At 46.2% G+C, this 21,327-nt stretch overlaps 2 protein-coding genes across 2 annotated transcripts; both read right to left on the reverse strand.

Moving 5' to 3' along the window:
* Positions 1 to 6,356: 6,356 nt before the first annotated feature.
* LOC123159436 (phosphopantothenoylcysteine decarboxylase) lies at positions 6,357 to 9,973 on the reverse strand. The gene is made up of 3 exons (XM_044577272.1): positions 9,689 to 9,973; positions 7,030 to 7,378; positions 6,357 to 6,913 (listed from the first exon to the last, which is right to left on the reverse strand). Exons 2-3 carry the CDS (start codon positions 7,357 to 7,359, stop codon positions 6,596 to 6,598), a joined length of 648 nt encoding a protein of 215 aa, XP_044433207.1. The 5' UTR covers positions 7,360 to 7,378; positions 9,689 to 9,973; the 3' UTR covers positions 6,357 to 6,595.
* Positions 9,974 to 17,645: 7,672 nt separating this feature from the next.
* On the reverse strand, positions 17,646 to 18,214 carry LOC123159083 (uncharacterized). The gene has a single exon (XM_044576885.1). It carries the CDS (start codon positions 18,191 to 18,193, stop codon positions 17,840 to 17,842), a length of 354 nt encoding a protein of 117 aa, XP_044432820.1. The 5' UTR covers positions 18,194 to 18,214; the 3' UTR covers positions 17,646 to 17,839.
* Positions 18,215 to 21,327: the final 3,113 nt, after the last annotated feature.

Here is a 21,327-nt window from a genome sequence, read left to right on the forward strand (position 1 = left end):
GACCGACTGAACCTTACTGGGATCCACTGCTATACCCTCTCCGGATATAACATGCCCAAGAAATCCAACTTCCTTCAACCAAAACTCGCACTTGCTGAATTTGGCATATAACTGGTGTTCCCTGAGTTTCTCGAGAACCAAACGCAAGTGTTCCGCGTGCTCCTCTTCGTTCTTCGAGTATATCATAATGTCATCAATGAATACCACAACAAACTTGTCCAAATACTCCATGAACACCTTGTTCATCATACTCATGAAATAGGCAGGGGCGTTAGTCAGTCCAAATGACATGACCATATACTCATATAATCCATACCGAGTGGTAAACGCTGTCTTGGGTATATCCTTCTCTCGGATCTTCAACTGATGGTATCCTGATCGTAGATCAATCTTCGAAAACACCTTAGCTCCTTGTAACTGATCAAACAGATCATTGATCATTGGTAAGGGATACTTGTTCTTTATCGTTACTTCATTTAGAGCTCGGTAATCAACAACCATCCTTAGGGATTTATCCTTCTTCTCCACCAAAAGTACTGGGGCTCCCCAAGGTGATGAGCTTCTACGAATGTAACCTTTCTCCAACAACTCCTTAATCTGCTTCTTAATTTCCTCCAGATCATTTGCTGGCATCCGATAGGGTCTCTTGGATATCAGTCCTGTTCCTGGCAATAGCTCTATCAAAACTCGATGTCTCTATCCGGTGGCATACCTGGTAACTCTTCGGGGAAAACATCCGGAAAATCCTTTACTACAGGTACTTCCTCCTGTACAACTCCCGTGAGGGCGTTTACTTGGCTCCTCCTAGGCACATGCCTAGATACATACTTAATCCTTTTTCCCTCCGGGGTGGTAAGATAAATTGACTTACTAGCACAGTCAATACTTCCTTCATACTTTGACATCCAGTCCATACCTAATATCACATCCAATCCTTGCGACTCCAAGATAATTAGGTCAGACGGAAATACATGTGTGCCAATGATTAGGGGTATCTGGGTGCACCATCTGCTAGCCATGTACTCTGATCCCGGCGAGCTCACTAAGAGGGGTGTCCTAAGGGTTCGGGTTGGTAACTTAAACTTTTCCACAAATCCCCTTGATATGTATGAATGCGATGCACCAGTATCGAAAAGAACAATAGCGGTAAATGACTGAACCAAAAACTTACCTATTACCGCGTCCGGCTGCTCTTCAACCTCCTCCACGTTAACGTGGTTCACTTGTCCTTTGTTGAGTGGATTGGGCTTCTTCCCTGTGCTCCCGTTTCCATTCCCATTCTTTCCTTCAGAGCAGTCATTGGCATAGTGCCCTGTCTTCCCGCACTTGTAGCAAACAACTTGGCTTAAGTCCCTCTTTGCGGGTGTGGATGGGTTAGAGCGGTTCTGATTATTGTTGGCTCCATTCCTATTCCCGTTCTTCGCACCATTATGGTTATGCGATCCTCCTCCAGCATGGTTATGTCCTCCATGGTTATGAAGAAGTCCTCCTGAGTTCGGGGTCAAGCGGGGCTTCTGGTGAGCTCCTGAATTGTATTTCCCTTGTCCATACTTCCTCTTACGATTATCAATCTGCTGCTGCTTCCCTTCAATCATCAGGGCCTTATCTACCAACTCCTGGTAGTTGTTGAAGGTTGCTACCATCAACTGCATACTCATCTCATCATTCAGCCCTTCCATAAACTTCTCCTGCTTCGCGGCATCTGTGGCCACATCATCAGGGGCATAACGTGATAACTTGCTAAACTCATCCACGTACTGGCCAACAGTACGATTCCCCTGGCGTAGATTGCGAAACTCACGCTTCTTCATCTGCATAGCTCCAGTCGAGACATGGGCAGTACGAAAAGCCTGCTGAAACTGAGCCCATGTGACAGTGTCGATAGGATAGGTGGCTGTGAAATTCTCCTACCATGCTGCTGCAGGTCCATCCAGTTGGTGTGCGGCAAAACGCACCTTCTCAGCATCTGTGCATCCAGCGGTGGTTAACTCCCTTCCAATACGACGTAGCCAATCATCTGCAACTATTGGCTCGATGCTACTGGAGAACACCGGCGGCTGTAACCTTAAGAAACGGGCGAGGTTATCCACTGGCGGCGGGTTGTTGTTGTTGGCATTGTTGTTATTGGCATTGCCCTGGTTCTGAACTAACAACTGCATCAGGGCATTCTGCTGCTGGATCAACTGGGTGATCTCCGGTGGGAAAACAAAATCGGGGTCTCTCCTCGGAGGCATCTGATGGGTTTAGATGGAAGAGATTTAGAATAGAAAAAGATCTAGGGGAAACACTACCCATATGTATATGAGGCAAACACAAGCATTCATTCAATCAATCAAGCAAGGGCATACAAAACGGTCTAGGACTATCGCAAAAGTGCTCACTACTACTAGTTACATGGGGGAATACTATTATCATATGGTGGTCATCTAGAAATTTTGATCGGTGGAAGACTCCATGATGTCTGCTCCAGCTTCATCTTCGTAGTCATCATCACTTGAATCCGAGTCGGTGTCGTCGATGATGATGTAGTTGTCCGGACGAATGAGGTCTTCTTTCGGAGCTGGTCCTCCCATAAAGATTCCGATCTTCTCAACTAAGTCATCATTCTTCTCCAATAGGGTCTTGATTTCCTCCTCATATCCATTACGTGTGAACTTAAGTTCTTCCTCCAGCTCGATGATCCTGGTCTTTGCCTTCTTCAACTCGATCATGTCTGCGCACATCTGGTTCTCCTGACGTCGAATGTGCTGGTTTTGCTCCTGGATAAAGGCTGCGACAGATCTATCCTTCCTGGTGCTGATCATCTCCCATTGTTCATCTCGGCGCCCACATATTTGATAGGTGGTATCCTCTAGTTCCTTGTTGTAGATTTCTCCAATGCGTCCCATGGTAATATGAGCTGCCATACTCTTGCCAAGGCTCCAAGTGGGTGCTTCGAAAGAAAACTCTATAGGTTTGGAATTTGGCGAGAACGACCTTCCTGGAACTCGTACTTGAATCATCCAGCGCTCTTCTTCCGGTAGGGTGGTATCTTCCATTGTTCGTCCCAGTGAAGCTTGGTATTCCAATATTCAAGTACCTAGTGACTTCCTTCAAGTGGCGTCCAAAAGGTGTGTCTTCATCTGGTTGTGCAAACTTGGTCTTCATCTCCTTCATCCTAAAGAGTGGAAAGAGAAGAGGAGTCAGAAATGAGAAGAGAAGTGTGACCTATGGTTTATCTTAGTGGTCGTGTCCTACACTCAGCGTGTGCTCTGATACCATCTTGTAGCGACCCGACCTCAGATGGTCAAGTCTCTGTGCTCCGGTGTCATCCCTGGATCAGTAATGCTGACACCACACAGTACTTCGAAGGATTTATAACAGAGGAGCAATCACACACTTATTACATCGAATGTCTCAAAAGAGAACTTATTACAATAATATGGCTTAAGGCCATCTAATGCGATAACAGCGGAAGGCTTGGAAGATAAAGTGAGTCCATCAACTCCAACGGCATAGCTGAGCTGCACGGCAACGACCTACGAACCTTACTCCTCGTCTGAAAAGTCTGCAACATAATACGTTGCAGCCCGAGAACGGGTCAGCACATGGAATATGCTGGCAATGTAACACAAAAGAGCAATAACAGAATAATGCTACCACTACATGCATATTTGGCTGGTGGAAAGCTCTATGGTTACAGTTTTTACGAAAAGCTAATTTTTCCCTACTTCAAAGGAATAAATTTTAATTTAACTATCATGGTAGTTGAAACATCATTTGAGAAGGTAAACCCCAACTCAATGATCCCAATTAAAAGTACTTAACAACCCAGCAATATTAATTTAAGAGTGTTGAGATACATGCGAATACTCAAGTACTAGATACTCAGAATTGTCCATAACCGGGGACACGGCTAACCATGATTAGATTGTACACTCTGCAGAGGTTTGCGCACTTTTCCCCGCAAGACTCGATCGCCTTCGTTGATTCTCGCACTGCATGGTGCTTGAGAGACGGATGACCGAGACACAGTCTTTCAGAAGCATTAACTCTCTACTCCGGGCAGACCATACCAATCCTACAAACCCACTACCTGCTGATCCACCTCTTCAAGAGCTTCACGCAACTTACTCAACTATGCTAGAGCCCATAATAGCTTGCGGCTGCACACGGAAGTTTCTAGCATGAATAGACTCAGTTCCCTTTGAGCCTGGGTGGCGGTCCATAGGAGAATCACACGGTAACCCCGGGATTTCCAAAAATAAAACAGGCAATCACTGGTAACCCCAGGTGCCTCAATCCACCCAGATGTGTATTAAAGTTGCCACCTTAAGTAAACCATTAATTACAATCTCACATCTGTCATGGATATCACTCAAACCCAATCCACGTCTACGAGCATAGCATGGCAATATAAGCATAACGTAGAAGTAACTCCCAAGGGTTTGATAATAAACAGGGCAATAGGTTCTACCTCAGCAACTACTTCCCAAACCCACATGTTAAAGCATCCTAGTCATGCAATGTTTGAGGATTGAAACTAATGCATAAAAACTGGGTATGAAAAGAGTATGATCAATGTGTTACTTGCCTTGCTGACGATCCGGGTATCCTAAAGACTCGTAGTAACACGCTTCGCACTCCGGGAATTCTAGCGCAAGCAAACAATAACATACATAAGCAACAATCAAAGATGCACAAGTAGAACTCCAAATAAAAGAGTTTGACCGGAGAGTTCAACTTAAGAACTCCGGTTTTGCAAGAAGAAACAATCAAACGAAGCAACGAAACTCAAACGGCAAAAGAAACAACGTCGTTTTACTAATCTGGATCTAAGTCAAATTTTACAAAATAAAAATCTTGTTTGAGTTGGTTATTCGAAAAGAGGGTTTCGAGACGAAACTCCAGGCGCTTGAATCGCCTGATTCCGATAAACGAGCGAAAAGATAAACAGGTTTGAACATCGGATCAGAAATCGTGATCAGAATAATCGCGGAATAAATCCGATAAAAAGAAAAGCGACGAACTGCTAAACGGACGGACGTTCATTAGCAGAAACTAAACAGAGAACGTGTTCGTTAAAACGAACGGACGAACGGACGTTCGCTAAGTAAATAAACCGACGAAATAAACCGATCTAGGGTTTTAAAAAAACCGAAGGGTTTTCTAAAAAAGATGGCGGCGGGGTCGGGTACCTCCGGCGAGGCTCGTCCGGCGGGGCTCGGCGACGGGCGGCGGGCAGCGGGGCTGCGGCGGGAGGCGGCGGCGACGCGGGGCGACGGCGGCGGCTCCGGCGGCGGCGGATTGGGGCTCGGGGTGGCTGCGGGCTGCGGCGGCGGCGGCGGGTGGCGGGTGGTGGCGGGTGGTGGTGTGGCGGCGGGGGCGGCGGCTTAAATAGGAGGGCGGGGCGGGCAGCTTGGCGAAGGGGGCGCCCGGGGGTGGAGTCCGGCTCGGACCCGCCCTCGACGTCCGTGCCAAGCGCGGCGCGCGCGCGGGGAAGGCAGCGGCGGGTGGCTGGGCCGGCCTGCTCGGCTGGGCCTTCGGCCCAGTCGGGCGCGAGGGTTTTTTTTTAAACATTCCGCCGAAAGAAAAATTTCTAGAAAAATAAATAAAAATCTAAAAATTCCAAAACAAGTTTTCTCGGTCTAAATAAAATATTTAGAACAAGATGAACTTTTTTTGGCCCCTAAAATGCAATTTTAAATCATGCAACATTTTTCTAGGAGCAAATAAAATCCCGAATAAACTCAAATAAAAATCCAAAAATGATTTTAACATTTTTCCTCCGGTATTTCAATTATTTTGGAGAAGTCATATTATCTCCCCTCATTTATTATTTTAAAATGAAATATTTCCCGGAGAGAAAATAATTAAAATCAAATCCTCGTCTTCACTATTTGATAAAATCTCAAATATGAAAATTAGAAAATCCCCAACTCTCTCCGGAGGTCCTTGAGTTGTTTAGGATTTCGAGGATTGCAAATGAAAAAGCAATAAAATATAATATGCATGTATGACCTATGTATAACATGTCAAATTGAAAATTTGGGATGTTACAGCTACGAAACCAAAACGTCCCTATTACTGGTGTAGTGCTGGTAGGCAACTAGGAGTAGCAAGAAGGGCAGGACGGTGACTGAACTGAATCCGCAACCTCCACCTGATGCTTATCTGGATTTGGACTTATCTTATCTTGTTGCCTGGTCACAGGTTCTGATTCACCAGAGCACTTTCTCGCGCCACGTCACATTCGCACCATCCGATCCTGACAGTGCAGACGTGCAGACTGCAGGTGTCCACCACAAGACGGAGAAACTGAATTCCGCTTCTTGCTGACGAGCCTCAGCTGGAGTCACATTTGCAAACCATCACAGTAAAAATCAGAACGGAAGCAGATTCATCCATAGATAGCATAACATTATGGCTGGAACAACCAGCATCTCCCCAGTCTCTATGCCCTAATAACATCTACTACAGTAACAAATATGCCGATCCATAGGTACTACATGTTGGGTCAGTACAGACATCACCGATAAACACCCAGATGTGGGCGGCACAGAAAACTCAAGTACTAAACATAAACACCTGAACATAGTGACCATCATCGCATCAGCTAGACAGGGCGGCTGCTGGAAGGGTTCACAGGCGAAATGCCCATGCCGAACGTCTGCGACTTGCACGCGAGCCTCACGGTCGTGTGGATCTGCGAGGGCTCAGCCATCGCGCCGTTTCCGTAGTCGCCGCAGGCCAGCCTCTTCGTTGTGGGCGGGACCAGGGAAATGCCGAGTTGGTTGATCGTCTCGATGTGGCGCGCCGTGAACGGGTTGTTCCACATGAAGGTGTTCATGGCTGGCGCGGCGAAGATCGGCTTCTTGTAGTCCCATGCTCGGACAATGCACGTCAGGAGGTTGTCGCATAACCCGCTGGCGATCTGTGAAGCTAATGAAATGTCAGTCTGTGCTGGGACAAGAGCAGCTTGCTGTTCTCTTAACTGATTCAGGGGTGCAACATCGAATCTAACGGTTCATGGAAGAAGAGACAACCGACCTTGGCCAGGGTGTTTGCTGATAAGGGGGCGATCACCATGATGTCTGCCCACTTTCGCAGCTCTATGTGTAGAACCTCGTCTCCTATCTTTGTCCAGGTAGACCACTCATCATCATCGGTGTAAAGAATGACGTCGCTAGGCAGAGATGATCTATCAACAAAGTGCAATGATGACTTGGTGGCCACAGCTCGGACTTCTGCCCACTCGGAGAAGATACGGCAGAGGCTCTCGAATTTTATAGCAGCTACGCTCCCTGAAACAGCAAGGAGGACCCGAGGCCTGCTGGGTTCCAGCTCCCAGCTTTCCTGTACCGGTTCTGATGTAGTCATCTGCTTTACTTGGATCGCCCTGCGTTTGAGTTACAGGTATTCAGAGGATTTATGCTGGTACAGGAAAACATGATCCACAGTGCACACTCTGGAATCAAAATAAAGAAATTCAAGAAGAAAAACATTTGAAAGAAGCAAACAATATGTTATGTTGTCCCCAAATTCAAGTGTCCCTGAAATTTATCTAGTACCACTCAGAGAACGATACGTCTGCATCTGTTATCATCAACATAGAAACTAAATGTTGTCAGTCTGACTGAGGTGCAGTTTTGTTGCATTGCATGACAGCATGAGGGAACACATTGACATCCTTAAAAACATAACTAACTGCTCCAATTTATCATTTACATCTTCTAATATGGTCAAATGTACATTTGAGAGAAGTAGACATTGGAATGGCAAAGCAATACGAGATAATCAAACTAATAATCTGAAACCTGGTGTTACATGCATTCACAAGTTCCAGTATGATAATTATCTAATTTCCCAGATTTTATGTTGCGAAATAAATGAAAGCTACCATGTTTTAGCTACTCCAGTAGCTCATGTCCAATACGGAAGCTGCATCTAGCGTTTACTGGGTTACTTTTCACACACGGGAACACCATGCGGATGGGACTAATTGTTTCTTCTGTACTGCAATGACATTGACATTTGGGCTCCAATGCTAGTCGCCATACTCAGCAATTTGGCTTGTCTACAATTTGCACAATTTGGGTGAGTTTGGTTGACTCTTGATGGTTGCTGGAAACGCTGGGATTCTCATACTCTCATTGAGTCATTCATGGATGCATGGCATGAAACCATCAAAGATGTTTTTAGTATGATTCAAGTGTCTAAAATTGATAAGGAATTCTTGACTCACAAGGAACTAAGCAACGCTGACCAAGACTATCAAAGTTGTGGTGGTGCACAGCCACGATCATCGTGGCATGTTACCACAGAAGTCATCCCACCATCTTGTGAGCCTTTGCATGGTCACACCTAGGATCTGAAAAAATGGTTGATATTTCCTGGCACCTAGGATAGTATCCGGATAGTTCATCTTGGATAATACTGCCTCCGTTCACTATTATAAGATGCCCTATTTTTTTTCTGAAATCAGACATATATAGACGCGTTTTAGTGTGTTTGTTCACTCATTTCAATCCGTATGTAGTTCATATTGAAGTATCCAAAACGTCTTATAATAGTGAACGGAGGGAGTAATAGTTAATAAATATTCGGGAGGTGATTTCCACCTGATCTAGGGAAGGATATATCTAAGTAAACATTTGGATATTCAAACTATGACTTACTTTTCCTTTAGAAAACAGCAAAACAATCTAATGAATTCAAGTAAAACCAGGTATCCAAACTTGCGTATTTTGTACTAAAGTAAAATATCGTTTAACTGCTTGATCCAAATTTACTTGCTCAATTAAAATATTTTAAACCATAAAAATGGTCTAATAAATCATAAAGAATTCTAATAATTCCAAAAATTACAGAAAGTCAAACACTAATTTTTCAACGCTACTTCAGAAGTGCAGGACTATGCTTATGTCTGAACTATGTCAAACTTACTATGCGCAGTGTAAAAGTTTGGCCTCTAAAGATTAACTTAACATATTAGAAGTCTCCCTAGATTGCAATTGGAATCAAATATAATACATGTATCTCAGCAAAAGTACATACTATGGCTGGCACAGTCATGTGCAGATCGACTCCGAACCGAACCCGTCAAAGAAAGAACTAGGCCACTAGGGTATTGGATCTACCAGCTTCGGTTCCCTCCCTGCCCTGGAGAACCCTTTGGGAGTCGACCTACTTATGTTGCACACCGGTGGCAATTGCTGCCTTTCACACGAAATCGTCACCCTCAAACGTGTCTTGCATTTCTCAAAACCATGAAGCATATCAACACATAACTTAACATTTTGTATGAAAACTGCATCAGAAAAGCCACTAGTGTTTAATCAGGAACGAAAAGCTACTACTCTGGGCATAACTACCCTATGATTCTTTGCAAGCATGGAGCATAGATGAAACTGAAACAGATCCAGACTGCTGCCCTCACACGTAACTTGCATTTTGAAATCACATGAACAGAATCAACATATAGCCTAACATTTTGTATGAAAGCCACTGGTCCTTTATTTATTTAGGGACGAAACGCCACCAGCCTTGGCAGTAACTACCCTATGAATGATTCTGTATAAGCATGGAAGCTACAGGAAACAAATCCAAGAGGAGTCTAGCCCTTCTGGCAGCAACTTAATGGGCCAATTTCTCACGAAGTACCACGACCGCAGCAGCATCAGAGATTCAGGGTCCGGGATCTACTCACCTGAGAGGCGATTTGGTAGGGGCGCTGGCAGATAAGCGGTTGAAGACGGCGGCGGAGGCGGGAGGGGCCGGAGAGCGTCTTCGGGCAGCGGTAGGCGGAGGCGGCGGCGGCGGCAGCGACCGAGGCTGCCCGGAGCGGCGCGCCGCGGGCGGAGGGAATTGGGAGCGACTGGAGGCGCTGGCCGCTGTGGAGCGTCGGGACTTCGACTGGTCACTTTCTCGCTTGGTCAGACTCGGACTGGACTGGTCGTCGCTGGTCCGGTGTTGGGCCTTCCAGGCCGAAATCCTTCTCCCCTGCAGATTGGTGCTTCGGCCCTCTTTTATCAGGTCTGGGTCGATCATATGTGTGCCAGTCTACTCTATGCCAAAAAAAAAAAACTCAGAATGTTTGTATGGAGGCTTGCGAGACGATCAATGCCGACGACCTCTCTGTTGAAGCACCGAAACATGGCCACCGAGGATAACTGCTCCTTGTGCGGGGCGATTGATACATGGAGGCACGCTTTGTTCACTTGTCCAATGTCGAGTAGTGTCTGGGCCTTAGCGCCGGAGGAGCTGGTTCATCATCTAGTGGAGAGGCAAGATGAGAATCCCAAGGACTGGCTGTTTGCGCCGAGCGAGATTTTGGACAGAGACAAGTTTGCACATATGATCGTCATTATGTGGTCTATTTGGAGTGCTCGAAGGAAAGCGATTTATGAAGATATCTTCCAATCCCCACAATCCATATATGGTTTCATTATGAGCTATCTCCGTGATATCAGCGTAATCACTAAAAGGGAAGTTCGACAGAGAGCTACTACTGTTAACAGGCCGACACAATGGCAGCCTCCGTCTGCAAGTTGTGTCAAGATCAATGTTTTGATGCCGCCACCTCCAGGCATGCGCGATATGGAGCTGTGGGGGCGATTTGCAGGAGCTCAGAAGGAGTGTTTCTGGGGGCGTCCGTGCTGGCAGTGAAGCACATAGCTGATCCACAGATTCTTGAAGCCATTGCTATAAGGGAGGGTTTGGCGCTAGCTGATGACCTCTATCAGAGGCGAGTTCATGTTGCTTCGGACTGCAAAAATGTGGTGGAGGATCTAAAGAAGGAGAATGCATCATCTTATGGATCCATAGTGCATGAAATAATAGATCACTCGTTAGCTTTTGATTTATGTAATTTTTCCCATGAATTTAGGAGCTCAAATTTTGAAGCTCACAACCTAGCGAAGCACGCTCTGTCGCTCGGGATTGGCCGCCATGTGTGGTTGGGCCATCCTGGAGACCTTACTTTCGTCCCTGTAAACATTGGGACGACTTAATAAAAAGCTTCGTGAGGTTGTCTCAAAAAAAAAGTCTACTCTATGCCATGCTTCAAGTTAGAGCTGAAAATCTATGAAGTACTTTAGGTTTTGATTCATCTTTTGCTGTTGGTTCCACCAGTAGAAGTGGTGGTTTAGCTTTGTACTGGAATAATGAAATAAAGGTTGAGGTGTTGGGCTACTCGCAGTATCATATTGACGTGAAGATCTCTGAGATGGAGGAGACCCGTGGAGGCTCTCATGTTTTTACGGAGAGGCACGAACTCATCTTCGTCACAGAACGTGGGACACAATGAAAAACCTGGCTGCCCTCCAAAACATGCCATGGATGTGCATTGGGGACTTCAACGAGGTTCTCCGCTATGACAAACACGAGGGAATTGGACAGAGCGGTCCAACTCAGATTCAAGGTTTTCGTGATGCGGTAGATGTGTGTGGCCTGATTGATCTTGGCTACCAGGGTCGTAAGTGGACTTTCGAAAAGAGGGTCATCGGTGGATCATATACCAGAGTCAGGCTAGACAGGGCCTTGGGCACGCCCGAGTGGTGTGCACGTTTTCCACTAGAAGTGGTCGATCACTTAACAGCTGCAACATCTTACCACTCTCCTATAAATCTCACATTGGCTCCACAGGACAAAAGGAAGCAGGGAGACAAACCGTTTCGGTATGAATGCATGTGGGACACGCATCTCGAGTTGATTCCCACGGCCAGCATGCATGGGAGGCGAACGGCCTAATCTAACGGCGACAGAAGTTCGAGCAAATTTGCAATCCCTGTCCAATAACTTGGGGGAGTGGAGCAAGTCAAACTTTTGGGAGTGTCAAGTCAGAAATAAGGAGGCTGAAGAGAGATTTAGAGCGGCTCAGGAGCGATCCAGCGAGGACTGCACCTAGTCATGTTGAGATCAAAACAAATGATCGTTTGATTGAGCTATATCTTTGGGAAGAAATAATGTGGCGCCAACGTTGGCGGGTGGCCTGGCTGTCGGAGGGGGATAGAAACACACATTTTTTCCACCTCCGAGCTTCAAATAGATGGCACAAGAACCTGATAAAATCTTTGTAGAAGCAAGATGGGCAGCTTACGGAGGAGTTATCGGAGATGCATCAAATGGTGCTGGACTTTTATAAAGCCTTATACACTTCGGAAGGGGTGGACGGGCTGGATGATGTGCTTCAATATGTCCCCTCGAGGGTAACAGACGCGATGAATGAGACTCTTTTGGCGCCGTACAAGGAGGAAGAAGTCAAGATTGCACTTTTCCAAATGTTTCCGACTAAGGCCCCGGGGCCGGACGGGTTTCCGGCGCACTTCTTTCAGAGGCACTGGGATATCTGTGGTGCGGCGGTGACACGAGCTGTCCTGAGCATGGTCCAAGGAGAAGAAAGCCCCGAGTGCGTGAATGACACTGTTTTGGTATTAATCCCCAAGGTATCAAAACCAACTCTTCTATCTCAATTCTGACCTATCAGTTTATGCAATGTCTTTTACAAGATAGCTTCAAAGGTTCTAGCTAATCAGCTGAAGTTAATACTTCCTGATGTTATTTCTGAAGAGCAGTCAGCCTTTGTGCCTGGCCGGCTTATTTCTGATAACATAATCTCAGCATATGAGTGTTTGCACTTTATGAAAAGGAATAAGTCATAGAACAATAACTATTGTGCTCCCAAGCTCGACATGATGAAGGCGTATGATCGAGTGGAGTGGAACTACTTGGAAGCTATAATGAGGAAACTGGGCTTTGCAGCATCATGGGTCTCCACTGTCATGACCATGGTCAGAACAGTTTCTTTTTCAGTAATGTTTAACGGATGCAAATCAGAAGAGTTTTTGCCATCCAGAGGTATTCGTCAGGGAGAACCTATCTCTCCATACCTTTTCTTGTTGGCAGCAGAGGGCCTTTCGTGCCTGTTAAAATCTCAGAATGGATCATCCCAGCTCAGCGGCATCAAGGTGGCTCCATCGGCTCCGTCGGTGAACCATCTTCTATTCGCGGATGATAGCCTGCTGTTTTTCAAGGCGAGTGTTGATGGAGCAGAAGAAGTGTCACACCTTTTGGATACTTATTGTTTGGCCTCAGGCCAGAGGATCAACAAGGAAAAATCATCGATTTTCTTCAGGAAAGGATTCCCATAGATCGTTAGAGATGCAGTGAAGGGAAGCCTCCAGGTTCCTAATGAGTCTTTAAGTGACAAATATCTTGGCATGCCCGCAGATGTTGGACATGCAAAAAAGGGCACCTTCAAACACTTGAGCGACAGGGTGTGGGACAAGGTGAAAGGCTGGATGGGCAAGTGCCTGTCTGTAGGGGGTAAGGAGGTGCTGATCAAGTAGGTTGCACATGCTATTCCGGTTTATTCCATGTCATGTTTCAAGCTCCCCAGAGGCTTATGTGAACATATAAATTCCATCATCCACAAGTTCTGGTGGCGCTGCAAGGAAAGGCAACGAAAACCGGCTTGGGTATCATGGGAAGTAATGACGAGGCCAAAGTACTTGGGAGGAATGGGCTTCAGAGACCTCGAGCTTTTTAATCTAGCATTGTTAGCTAGACAGGCGTGGAGGGTGCTGCACGATCCCTCATCTCTGAGCGCTAGGATCCTCAAGGCGTCTTATTTCCCAAACGTGGAGTTTCTTATGGCAGAGTTGGGTTCACGTCCTTCGCAGATTTGGCGAGCTATCCTAGAGGGGCGAGACATTCTAAAACAAGGCATAATTCAGAGGGTTGGTAATGGTCACACGACGAGCATATGGGATCATAATTGTATACCTAAGGAGGGACCACTGCGGGCAATTGTATCTCGGGTCCTAGACCCACCACAGCTAGTGTCGGAGCTACTCCATCCAACAACTGGAACATGGAATGAGAACCGTTTTCGAGAGGTTTTCCTGCCTACAGATGCCGAGGCGATCATGCGGATTCCTGTGTGCACGAGTAATGTTGAGGACTTTTGGGCATGGCACCCGGAGAAGAAGGGATCTTTTACAGTGAGCTCGGCTTATAAGTTCATGATCACAATGAAAATTTCTCGGGAAAACTGGCTTGAAGGGAGGAGTGGATCCTGAAGCAATGAGAGAGAAGAGCAGGACTGGACCTTGCTTTGGTCGCTGAAGGTGCCTTCAAAGGTCAGAATCTTCCTATGGCGACTTGCCCGTCACTCACTCCCAACGACAGATTTTTTGAACAAGAGGAACATGGCAACACGCGGCGCTTGTCCGTTGTGTGGATCTCTAGACTCATGGCGTCGCGCCCTGGTGTCATGCACGTCGGCACACTGTACGTGGGTTCTATCGGATGCAGGCCTAGTGGCAGATATGGCGGAGATCGAGGAACCCAGCGCCAAGAACTGGCTGTTTAGGATGCACGACGATCTTGATCAGTAGTCTTTTACTAAGATGGTTGTGATGTTGTGGGAGATTTGGTATGCCAGGAGGAAGGCGATACATGAAGGCGTTTTTCAATCTCCAATGCAAACTTCCTCGTTTGTCACCTCATATCTTAACGAGCTGCAGCAACTGGAGAAGCCCATCGAGCGACAAGTGCAGGCAGTATAGCAAGGAGGAAACATGAGCTGGTGTGCGTCACCGCTGGGTGTTGCGAAGATCAATGTGGATGGTGCTGTGGGGCGTCATAGACATGGCGGGGCAGTCGCAGCAGTGTGCCGAGATCACACAGGAGCATATTTGGGTTCATCAGCGGTTGTTTATCGTGGTATAACCGACCCCACAATCTTGGAGACATTTGCGTGCAGGGAAGCTCTAGCTCTTGCAGAGGATCTTCATGCGACAAACATGATGATTGCCTCGGATTGCAAAGGAGTGATTCAAGATATAAATGAAGGAACAAGCGGTCCGCATTCGGCTATAGTACATGAAATAACACTTAGGAGAAGCTTTTTCAATTCGGTTGTTTTTGTTTTCGAGCGTAGAAATCATAATTTCAAGGCTCATAATCTTGCCAAGTTTTCTTGTAACTTAGGAGTAGGTCGGCATGTTTGGTTGGGAGTTCCCCATGACCAAAGTCGTGTACCTATGAACATTGCTGTTATATAATAAAGTGACGAGATTTCTCAAAAAAAAAAGCTTCAAGTTACCTCATGGATTCCCCTAAAAAAAGTTACCTCATGGATTATGTGAGCATATTAACTCTCTTATACGCAGGTTCTGATGGGGAAGCAAAGAAGGGGAAAAGAAAGCTAGTTGGGTGTCGTGGAGTGCCATGACAAGACCTAAATACAGTTGCGGATTGGGTTTTCGTGATATTGAGCTTTTCAATCTTGCCCTTCTAGCTCGTCAGGCTTGGAGGATTCTTGCAGATCCCAACTCTTTAAGCGCCAGAATTTTGAAATCCAAATACTTTCCCTCTAGCGACTTCCTTGAAGCCGAACTTGGGAGTGCTCCGTCCCAAATTTGGCGTGCCATTCTTGAGGGGCGAGACACGATGACACAGGGGATGATCAGAAGAGTGGGAGATGGCGCATCCACATATATCTGGCGACACAATTGGCCACCCAGAGAACACAACATGTGGCCTATTGTAAGTTGAGCAATCAATCCCCCACAGCTAGTCTCCGAGCTCATAACGCCAGATGCGGAATGGGATCATCAGAAACTGTCAGAGGTCTTCTTACCCACTGATGCTGCAACCATCATGTCTATTCCTCTGTGCACGATGCAGGCCCATGACTTTTGGTCCTGGACTCGTGAATGGAATGGCTTGTTCTCTGTCCATAGTGCTTACCGTATGTTGGTAGCTACAAAACTGCGGCGAGAAGCGTGGCTAGAAGGCCGGCCAGACTCATCAAATAGTCAAGGGGAGAAGAAGGCGTGGGCTAAACTATGGAAAGTTGAGGTTCCCTCAAACATAAAAAAAATCTCATGGAGACTGGCGCAACAGTCTCTACCAACGGCCGACTTGAGGCACCATCGCAATATGTCTGTAACAAAAATCTTGTGAGTTACACGGAGCAGATGATTCATGGCAACATTCACTAATACACTGCAGCATGGCGCGATGCGTGTGGGCTTTGGAAGACCTTGAACTTGTTGAAGTCGTGGAAAACAATACTGAACTACTCTCTCTGTCCCATAATATAAGAACGTTTTTGGCACTAGTGTAGTTTCAAAAACGTTCTTATATTATGGGACGGAGGGAGTAGATACAAAGAGGTGGGTTTTCGCCCTCTTGGACAGTTTACCTCATGCAGATTTCACTAGAGTGCTAGTTACTCTATGAGCGATTTGGCACGCGTGCCGCAAGGCCATTCACGAACAGAATTTTCAGTCCCCACATGCTACGAACCACTTCATCAACACTTATATTCGTGAGCTTGAGGAGTCCAGACTAAAAAAGGAACCGGCCAGTTCTTCTACAACCAGCACACATATGAGGCGAAGATGGATCCCGCCGGTTGCAACAGCTGCTGCAAAATTCATGTTGATGGGGCTACTTCGCGTACATCAAAAGATGGGTCTATAAGTGCCGTTTGCAGGGATGACATGGGCAAGTATCTTGGTGCATCAGCGGCAAGATGCGCAGGTATTAACGATCCGGCGGCACTCGAAGCCTTGGCGTGCAGAGAAGCTCTCTCCCTTGCCCTCGACCTCTCACTATCCCATGTGTTGGTAGCCTTAGATTGCAAGGAGGTTGTCACTGACATACACAAGGGCACATGCAGGCTTTACGCGAGCATTGTTAAAGAGATCATCTCCCGAGGCTCGCAGTTTTCAGCATGCACCTTCATCTTTGAAGGGTGCGAGACGAACTTTGAGGCGCATAGCCTCGCCAAACACACTTTGAGACTCTCTCCGGGGCGCCATCTTTGGCACCTTAATCCTCCGGATTTATCATGTATTCCTATGTATTTGGATAATGATCAATAAATGAGAGTGTGTTTGGACTAAAAAAAAGGATAAAATGAAGTAGACTCTTTTTTTAGGTTTGAGAACCTCGAAAAAAAGAAGATAAAATGGAGTCGAATACACCAACAAAACATTTTGTAGAAAAAAAAACTCCCAAGAAAGTATACAATGTGAGAAACCAAATCATCATTTTGTGAATTTAGAGAGTTTTTGCACGACCGAGCCAAAGAAATAAAAAATATTGTGGGTATATTCAAATATGTGCATCAGCCCTTTGAAGCAGAAGGAGCAATTGCGTGAAAGAAATGACACACTCTTTACAATGGTGCAACATCCCTGTGATTGTTGAATCGGCTGGCCTTGAATTGGTAAAGATGATAAGCAACAAAAATGGAGTAAGATTCTGCATCTCAAAGTTGAAAGAGAATTCTTTCAAAAAAAGTTGAAAGAGAATTTTGTATTACTGTGTTAGTACAAGCCTGAACACTTGTAGCGGTTACATGGCTATGTAAAAAAAAAAGGACACTAATCCCGAACGAACGTTCGCTGCCACGCATTTGTGAATGCGCGGGACGGCATTTTCAGTGTTAGGGGTGGTGGCAGTTTTCAGAAAAAGCATGAAGTTTTTTCTATTTTTATTGCCATTTTCATCAATAACTGTCATCCTTTGGATCTGGACCGTGTGGCTCTGGGGTTGGGGCGTTCGTTGGGATCTCACTCGCAACGAACGTTCGCCAGGTATCGTAACGAAAAGAAGGTTTGCATGTAATGAGAATAGTTGTGTCGCACGGATCGTAATACTTAGAATTTATTGAGTAGAGCCGGATTTTTACATACATGAATGGAGATCCAAGCAAATACAGAACTAAAAATCACCAAAACACACTAGAAATATGTTTTGCGGCTTTCCGCGCGCGAAGCACACCTTCGTATGTACAAAGACCAAAGGTGGTGCCACATACACCAACAAGGTCGACGAGAACTCAGAAGCCGACCGTGGCCATCGGCCCGAACGACGCGGCGCGGGAGCACTCGACGCCGGCGGGCGCGTTGAGGGCGCCCAGGAGCGCCCTACCCTCGACGAGCTCGCGGAGGGCCCTGGCGTAGCTCGCGCGCAGCCGCCGCAGCGTCCGCCGGTACAGCGCCGCCAGCCACCGCACCCGCACCCGGCGCAGCGCGCCGAAGAACCTCCTCCTCTCAGCCGATCCGCCGCCGCGGCCGCCTCCATCGCCGCCCAGCCTCGCCATCGCCATCCTCTTCCTCCGCCCGCCGCCGATCCCGCTGGCCGACGCCGACGCCGCGTCCGCCCTCCGGCGCCGCGGCATGCGGAACTGCATGGCCCTCCTCGCCGCCCCCGCGTCCACCATGTCGATCAAATCAAAATGTATGCTCAGGGTTAGAGATCAGCTCGCTCTCTCTTCTTTGCTCCTGTTTCTTGCTATGCTACGTGAAGAAGCTATATAAGTGAGGCGCAAGCCATAGTGCTCTGCCGTCATCTGCGTGCGGCAGTTGAAGTTTTCTACAAAGATAACAAAATCTATGGCCTATACAGCTTTAGATGGCGTCTTCTCTTTTTCCTGAAGGGTAGTGCGTCCCACGGAGCACTCAAGGGCCGGCATTGACCGCTGTGACGCCCATCCATCAACGTTCGAGCAGGTGGTTTAGTCAGTTGGCCACCAATAATCAACAGAGCAGGATGCTACAAAGTACAAACGCCCCCATAATCAGGATGCGCCAATCTAGCAAGCCACTGACTCATACGTGTGCGTGTGTGTGTTCATGGTACTGCGAGACCAAAGTGCTGAGGAACTTAATTACGATTAAGCTATTCCGATCGAGCTCGATCGCCTGCTAAGCTGCTTGCTGCGAGATAAGCTCGACAATGCGTCAGGGTAAACAAATCTTGGTTATGTACGACCGACCGCCTGAGCTAAACGAAGATTCCGAGCTAGCTTAATCATATGGGCGGGCGAACTGATCGTCATTGACTTGACTAGATGACCTGTTCATTTTTGTTAAAAATGTGCGCAAGCCCCTGATTGAGCCCACTCCATGGGCTGCTGGAGCCTGTGTCGAGCTATGGAAATTGCACAGATCCAGAAAGGACTGGTGGAGTTCATTGTGATCGCTTCAAATTATGAGTTAAAAATGGAGTCGACAAAATTCATTACAAAAAATGTTGTTCTAGGAAGAACAGCTAGGGTGGAATCGGCCATGCAAATAATGCTAGCAGATAAGCTCCCTCGAAAAAAGAACATAGCTAAGACTTAAAAAGTCAAATAACTCCAAATGCAATTTAAAACAAGATAATATATTTTGACAAGTATTTTGTTGTGCTCAAATCGCCTTGCATACCCTTAAAAAAATCGCCTTACATTTCTTTATCTTCAATTGTAATGCCACATCGGCATTCTGTTATTGTTAACACACCACACAATTAGATATATGACCCTGTCTTTAAGAAAACTTGCGTCTCCTCCCTTTGTCCCTCCTTCAAGAAAAGGCGGCTAGGGTTACTGCCTCCCGTCGGCAGCGCCGTCGATCTCCCACGTCTCCTGTGGCCTTAGGGCCATGGGTGCGCAGTGGATCCCAGCCTTTGTCGGCGGGAGGGCTCCGTTTTTAGGTGCTTCTTCAAGTTTGGATAGGGTTTGTGTCCTGCTCAAGAAAAAGAGACGGTGGCGGGTCTTGAAGATGGAATAAGGTTCTCCCCGCCTAGCCCCCGTCCAATGGTGTGTCCAGCATCGCCGGAGGGCGTGTGGAGGTGTGTCTGTAGCGACCAGACCTCAAAAGGTCAAGTCTCTGTGCATCAGTGTCATCCCTGGATCGTTAATGCTGACACGCACAGTACTCGAGGAATTATAACAGAGTTTCAATCACACACACTAATTACATCGAGTCCTCGTAAAGAGTATTATTACATAAATAAATCATGGCTGAAGGCCATCTAAACTAGATAACAGCGGAAGGCTTCGAAGGTAAATGAGTCCATCAACTCCAATGGCATAGCTGAGTGCAAAACAATGACCTATCACACCTTATTCATCGTCTGAGTACTTTGCAACATAAGACGTTGCAGCCCGAAACGGGTCAACACATGGAATATGCTGGCATAGTTACACTGTAAAGCAATGATAATGCAAAGACTATATCTACATGCAATATTTGGTTGGTGGAGGCTGTAAGTTTCATGGTTTTGCATAAAGCTAGTTTTTCCCTAAAACAAAGGAATAAATTTATTTAACTACTCCCATGTTGCCCATTATTTGAGAAGGTTCCTCCAACTCAAATCCCAATTAAAAATATCATCATTAACCCATCATCATAATTAATTAAAGCAACGTGTTGAGATCACATCAATAGATTCAAGTACTAGATACTCAAGACGTCCATAACCGAGGACACAACTAACCATGATTAGTTTATACACTCTACAGAGGTTGGCGCACTTTTCCCCACAAGACTCACCGCATCCATTATCGGATGATCGAGACACAACCTTTCTGAAGCATTAACTCTCTACTCCGGGTAGACAGTACCACCTACAACCCTCTACATCTGCTAGTCTACCTCTTCAAGAGCCCACACAACTTACTCAACTATGCCAGAGCCCATAATGGCTTGTGGCTGCACACGAAAGTTTCTAGCATGAATAATCTTATGATCCCTTTGAGCCTGGGTGGCATTCCATAGGATAATCACACGGGTACTCCGGGATTTCCAAAACAGACAACACTGGGTACTCCAGGTGCCTCAACCAATCCACCCAGATTTGTATTAAAGTTGCCACCTTAATGTTATCCAATTAAAATACTCTCAAACTTCCATGTGTGAATCACGATCCAATCCCCGTCTACGAGCATGGCTAAGCAATAATAAGCATAACGTATATTCCCGGGGTGATCAAAAGGTATTAGGTTCCTACCTCAAACACTACAACCAAAACCACATGTTCCCAATCCTACCAATGCAAATATTTGTGGGGCAGAACTAATGCATAGTAAAAACTGGGTATAAAAGAGTATGGTCAAAGTGTAACTTGTCTTGCTGACGATCTGCAAACTCTAGAGATTCGTGGTAACAAGCTTCGCACTCTGGGTAATTTAGCGTAGACAAACAATAGCATACATAAGCAATCACTCAATCGGAACATGAGAAAACTCGAGAAAAGATCCAAATCGAACACGAAACAAGCAATAGCTTAAACTAACAAGAGTCAAAACCTAACAGCATTATTAACATGTGAATTAGATCTTAACAGAGAGTATGTGTGATTAGCTACGATCCGCAAAAAGATTCAATTCAAACGGAGCAACGAAACTCAAAAATACGAACGAAACAAGATCATTTATTAATCTGGACTAAAGTCAAACTTTTACAGTACCAAAATCATGTTCAAGTTGATTAACTGGAAAGAGGGTTTCGAGACGAAGATTTAGGCGATGGTTTCATCTAATTTGGATAAACGAGTAAA

Source organism: Triticum aestivum, chromosome 7B, assembly GCF_018294505.1.
Source record: "Triticum aestivum cultivar Chinese Spring chromosome 7B, IWGSC CS RefSeq v2.1, whole genome shotgun sequence".
Lineage (NCBI taxonomy): Eukaryota > Viridiplantae > Streptophyta > Magnoliopsida > Poales > Poaceae > Triticum > Triticum aestivum.

Bases quoted from the DNA above. Each gene is read 5' to 3' on its own strand.
- LOC123159436 (XM_044577272.1), bottom strand. From the start codon at position 7,359: ATGACTACATCAGAACCGGTACAGGAAAGCTGGGAGCTGGAACCCAGC. The intron at 6,914-7,029 runs GTCGGTTGTCTC...TTAGCTTCACAG, and splicing joins CAGCAAACACCCTGGCCAAG to ATCGCCAGCGGGTTATGCGA.
- LOC123159083 (XM_044576885.1), bottom strand. From the start codon at position 18,193: ATGCAGTTCCGCATGCCGCGGCGCCGGAGGGCGGACGCGGCGTCGGCG.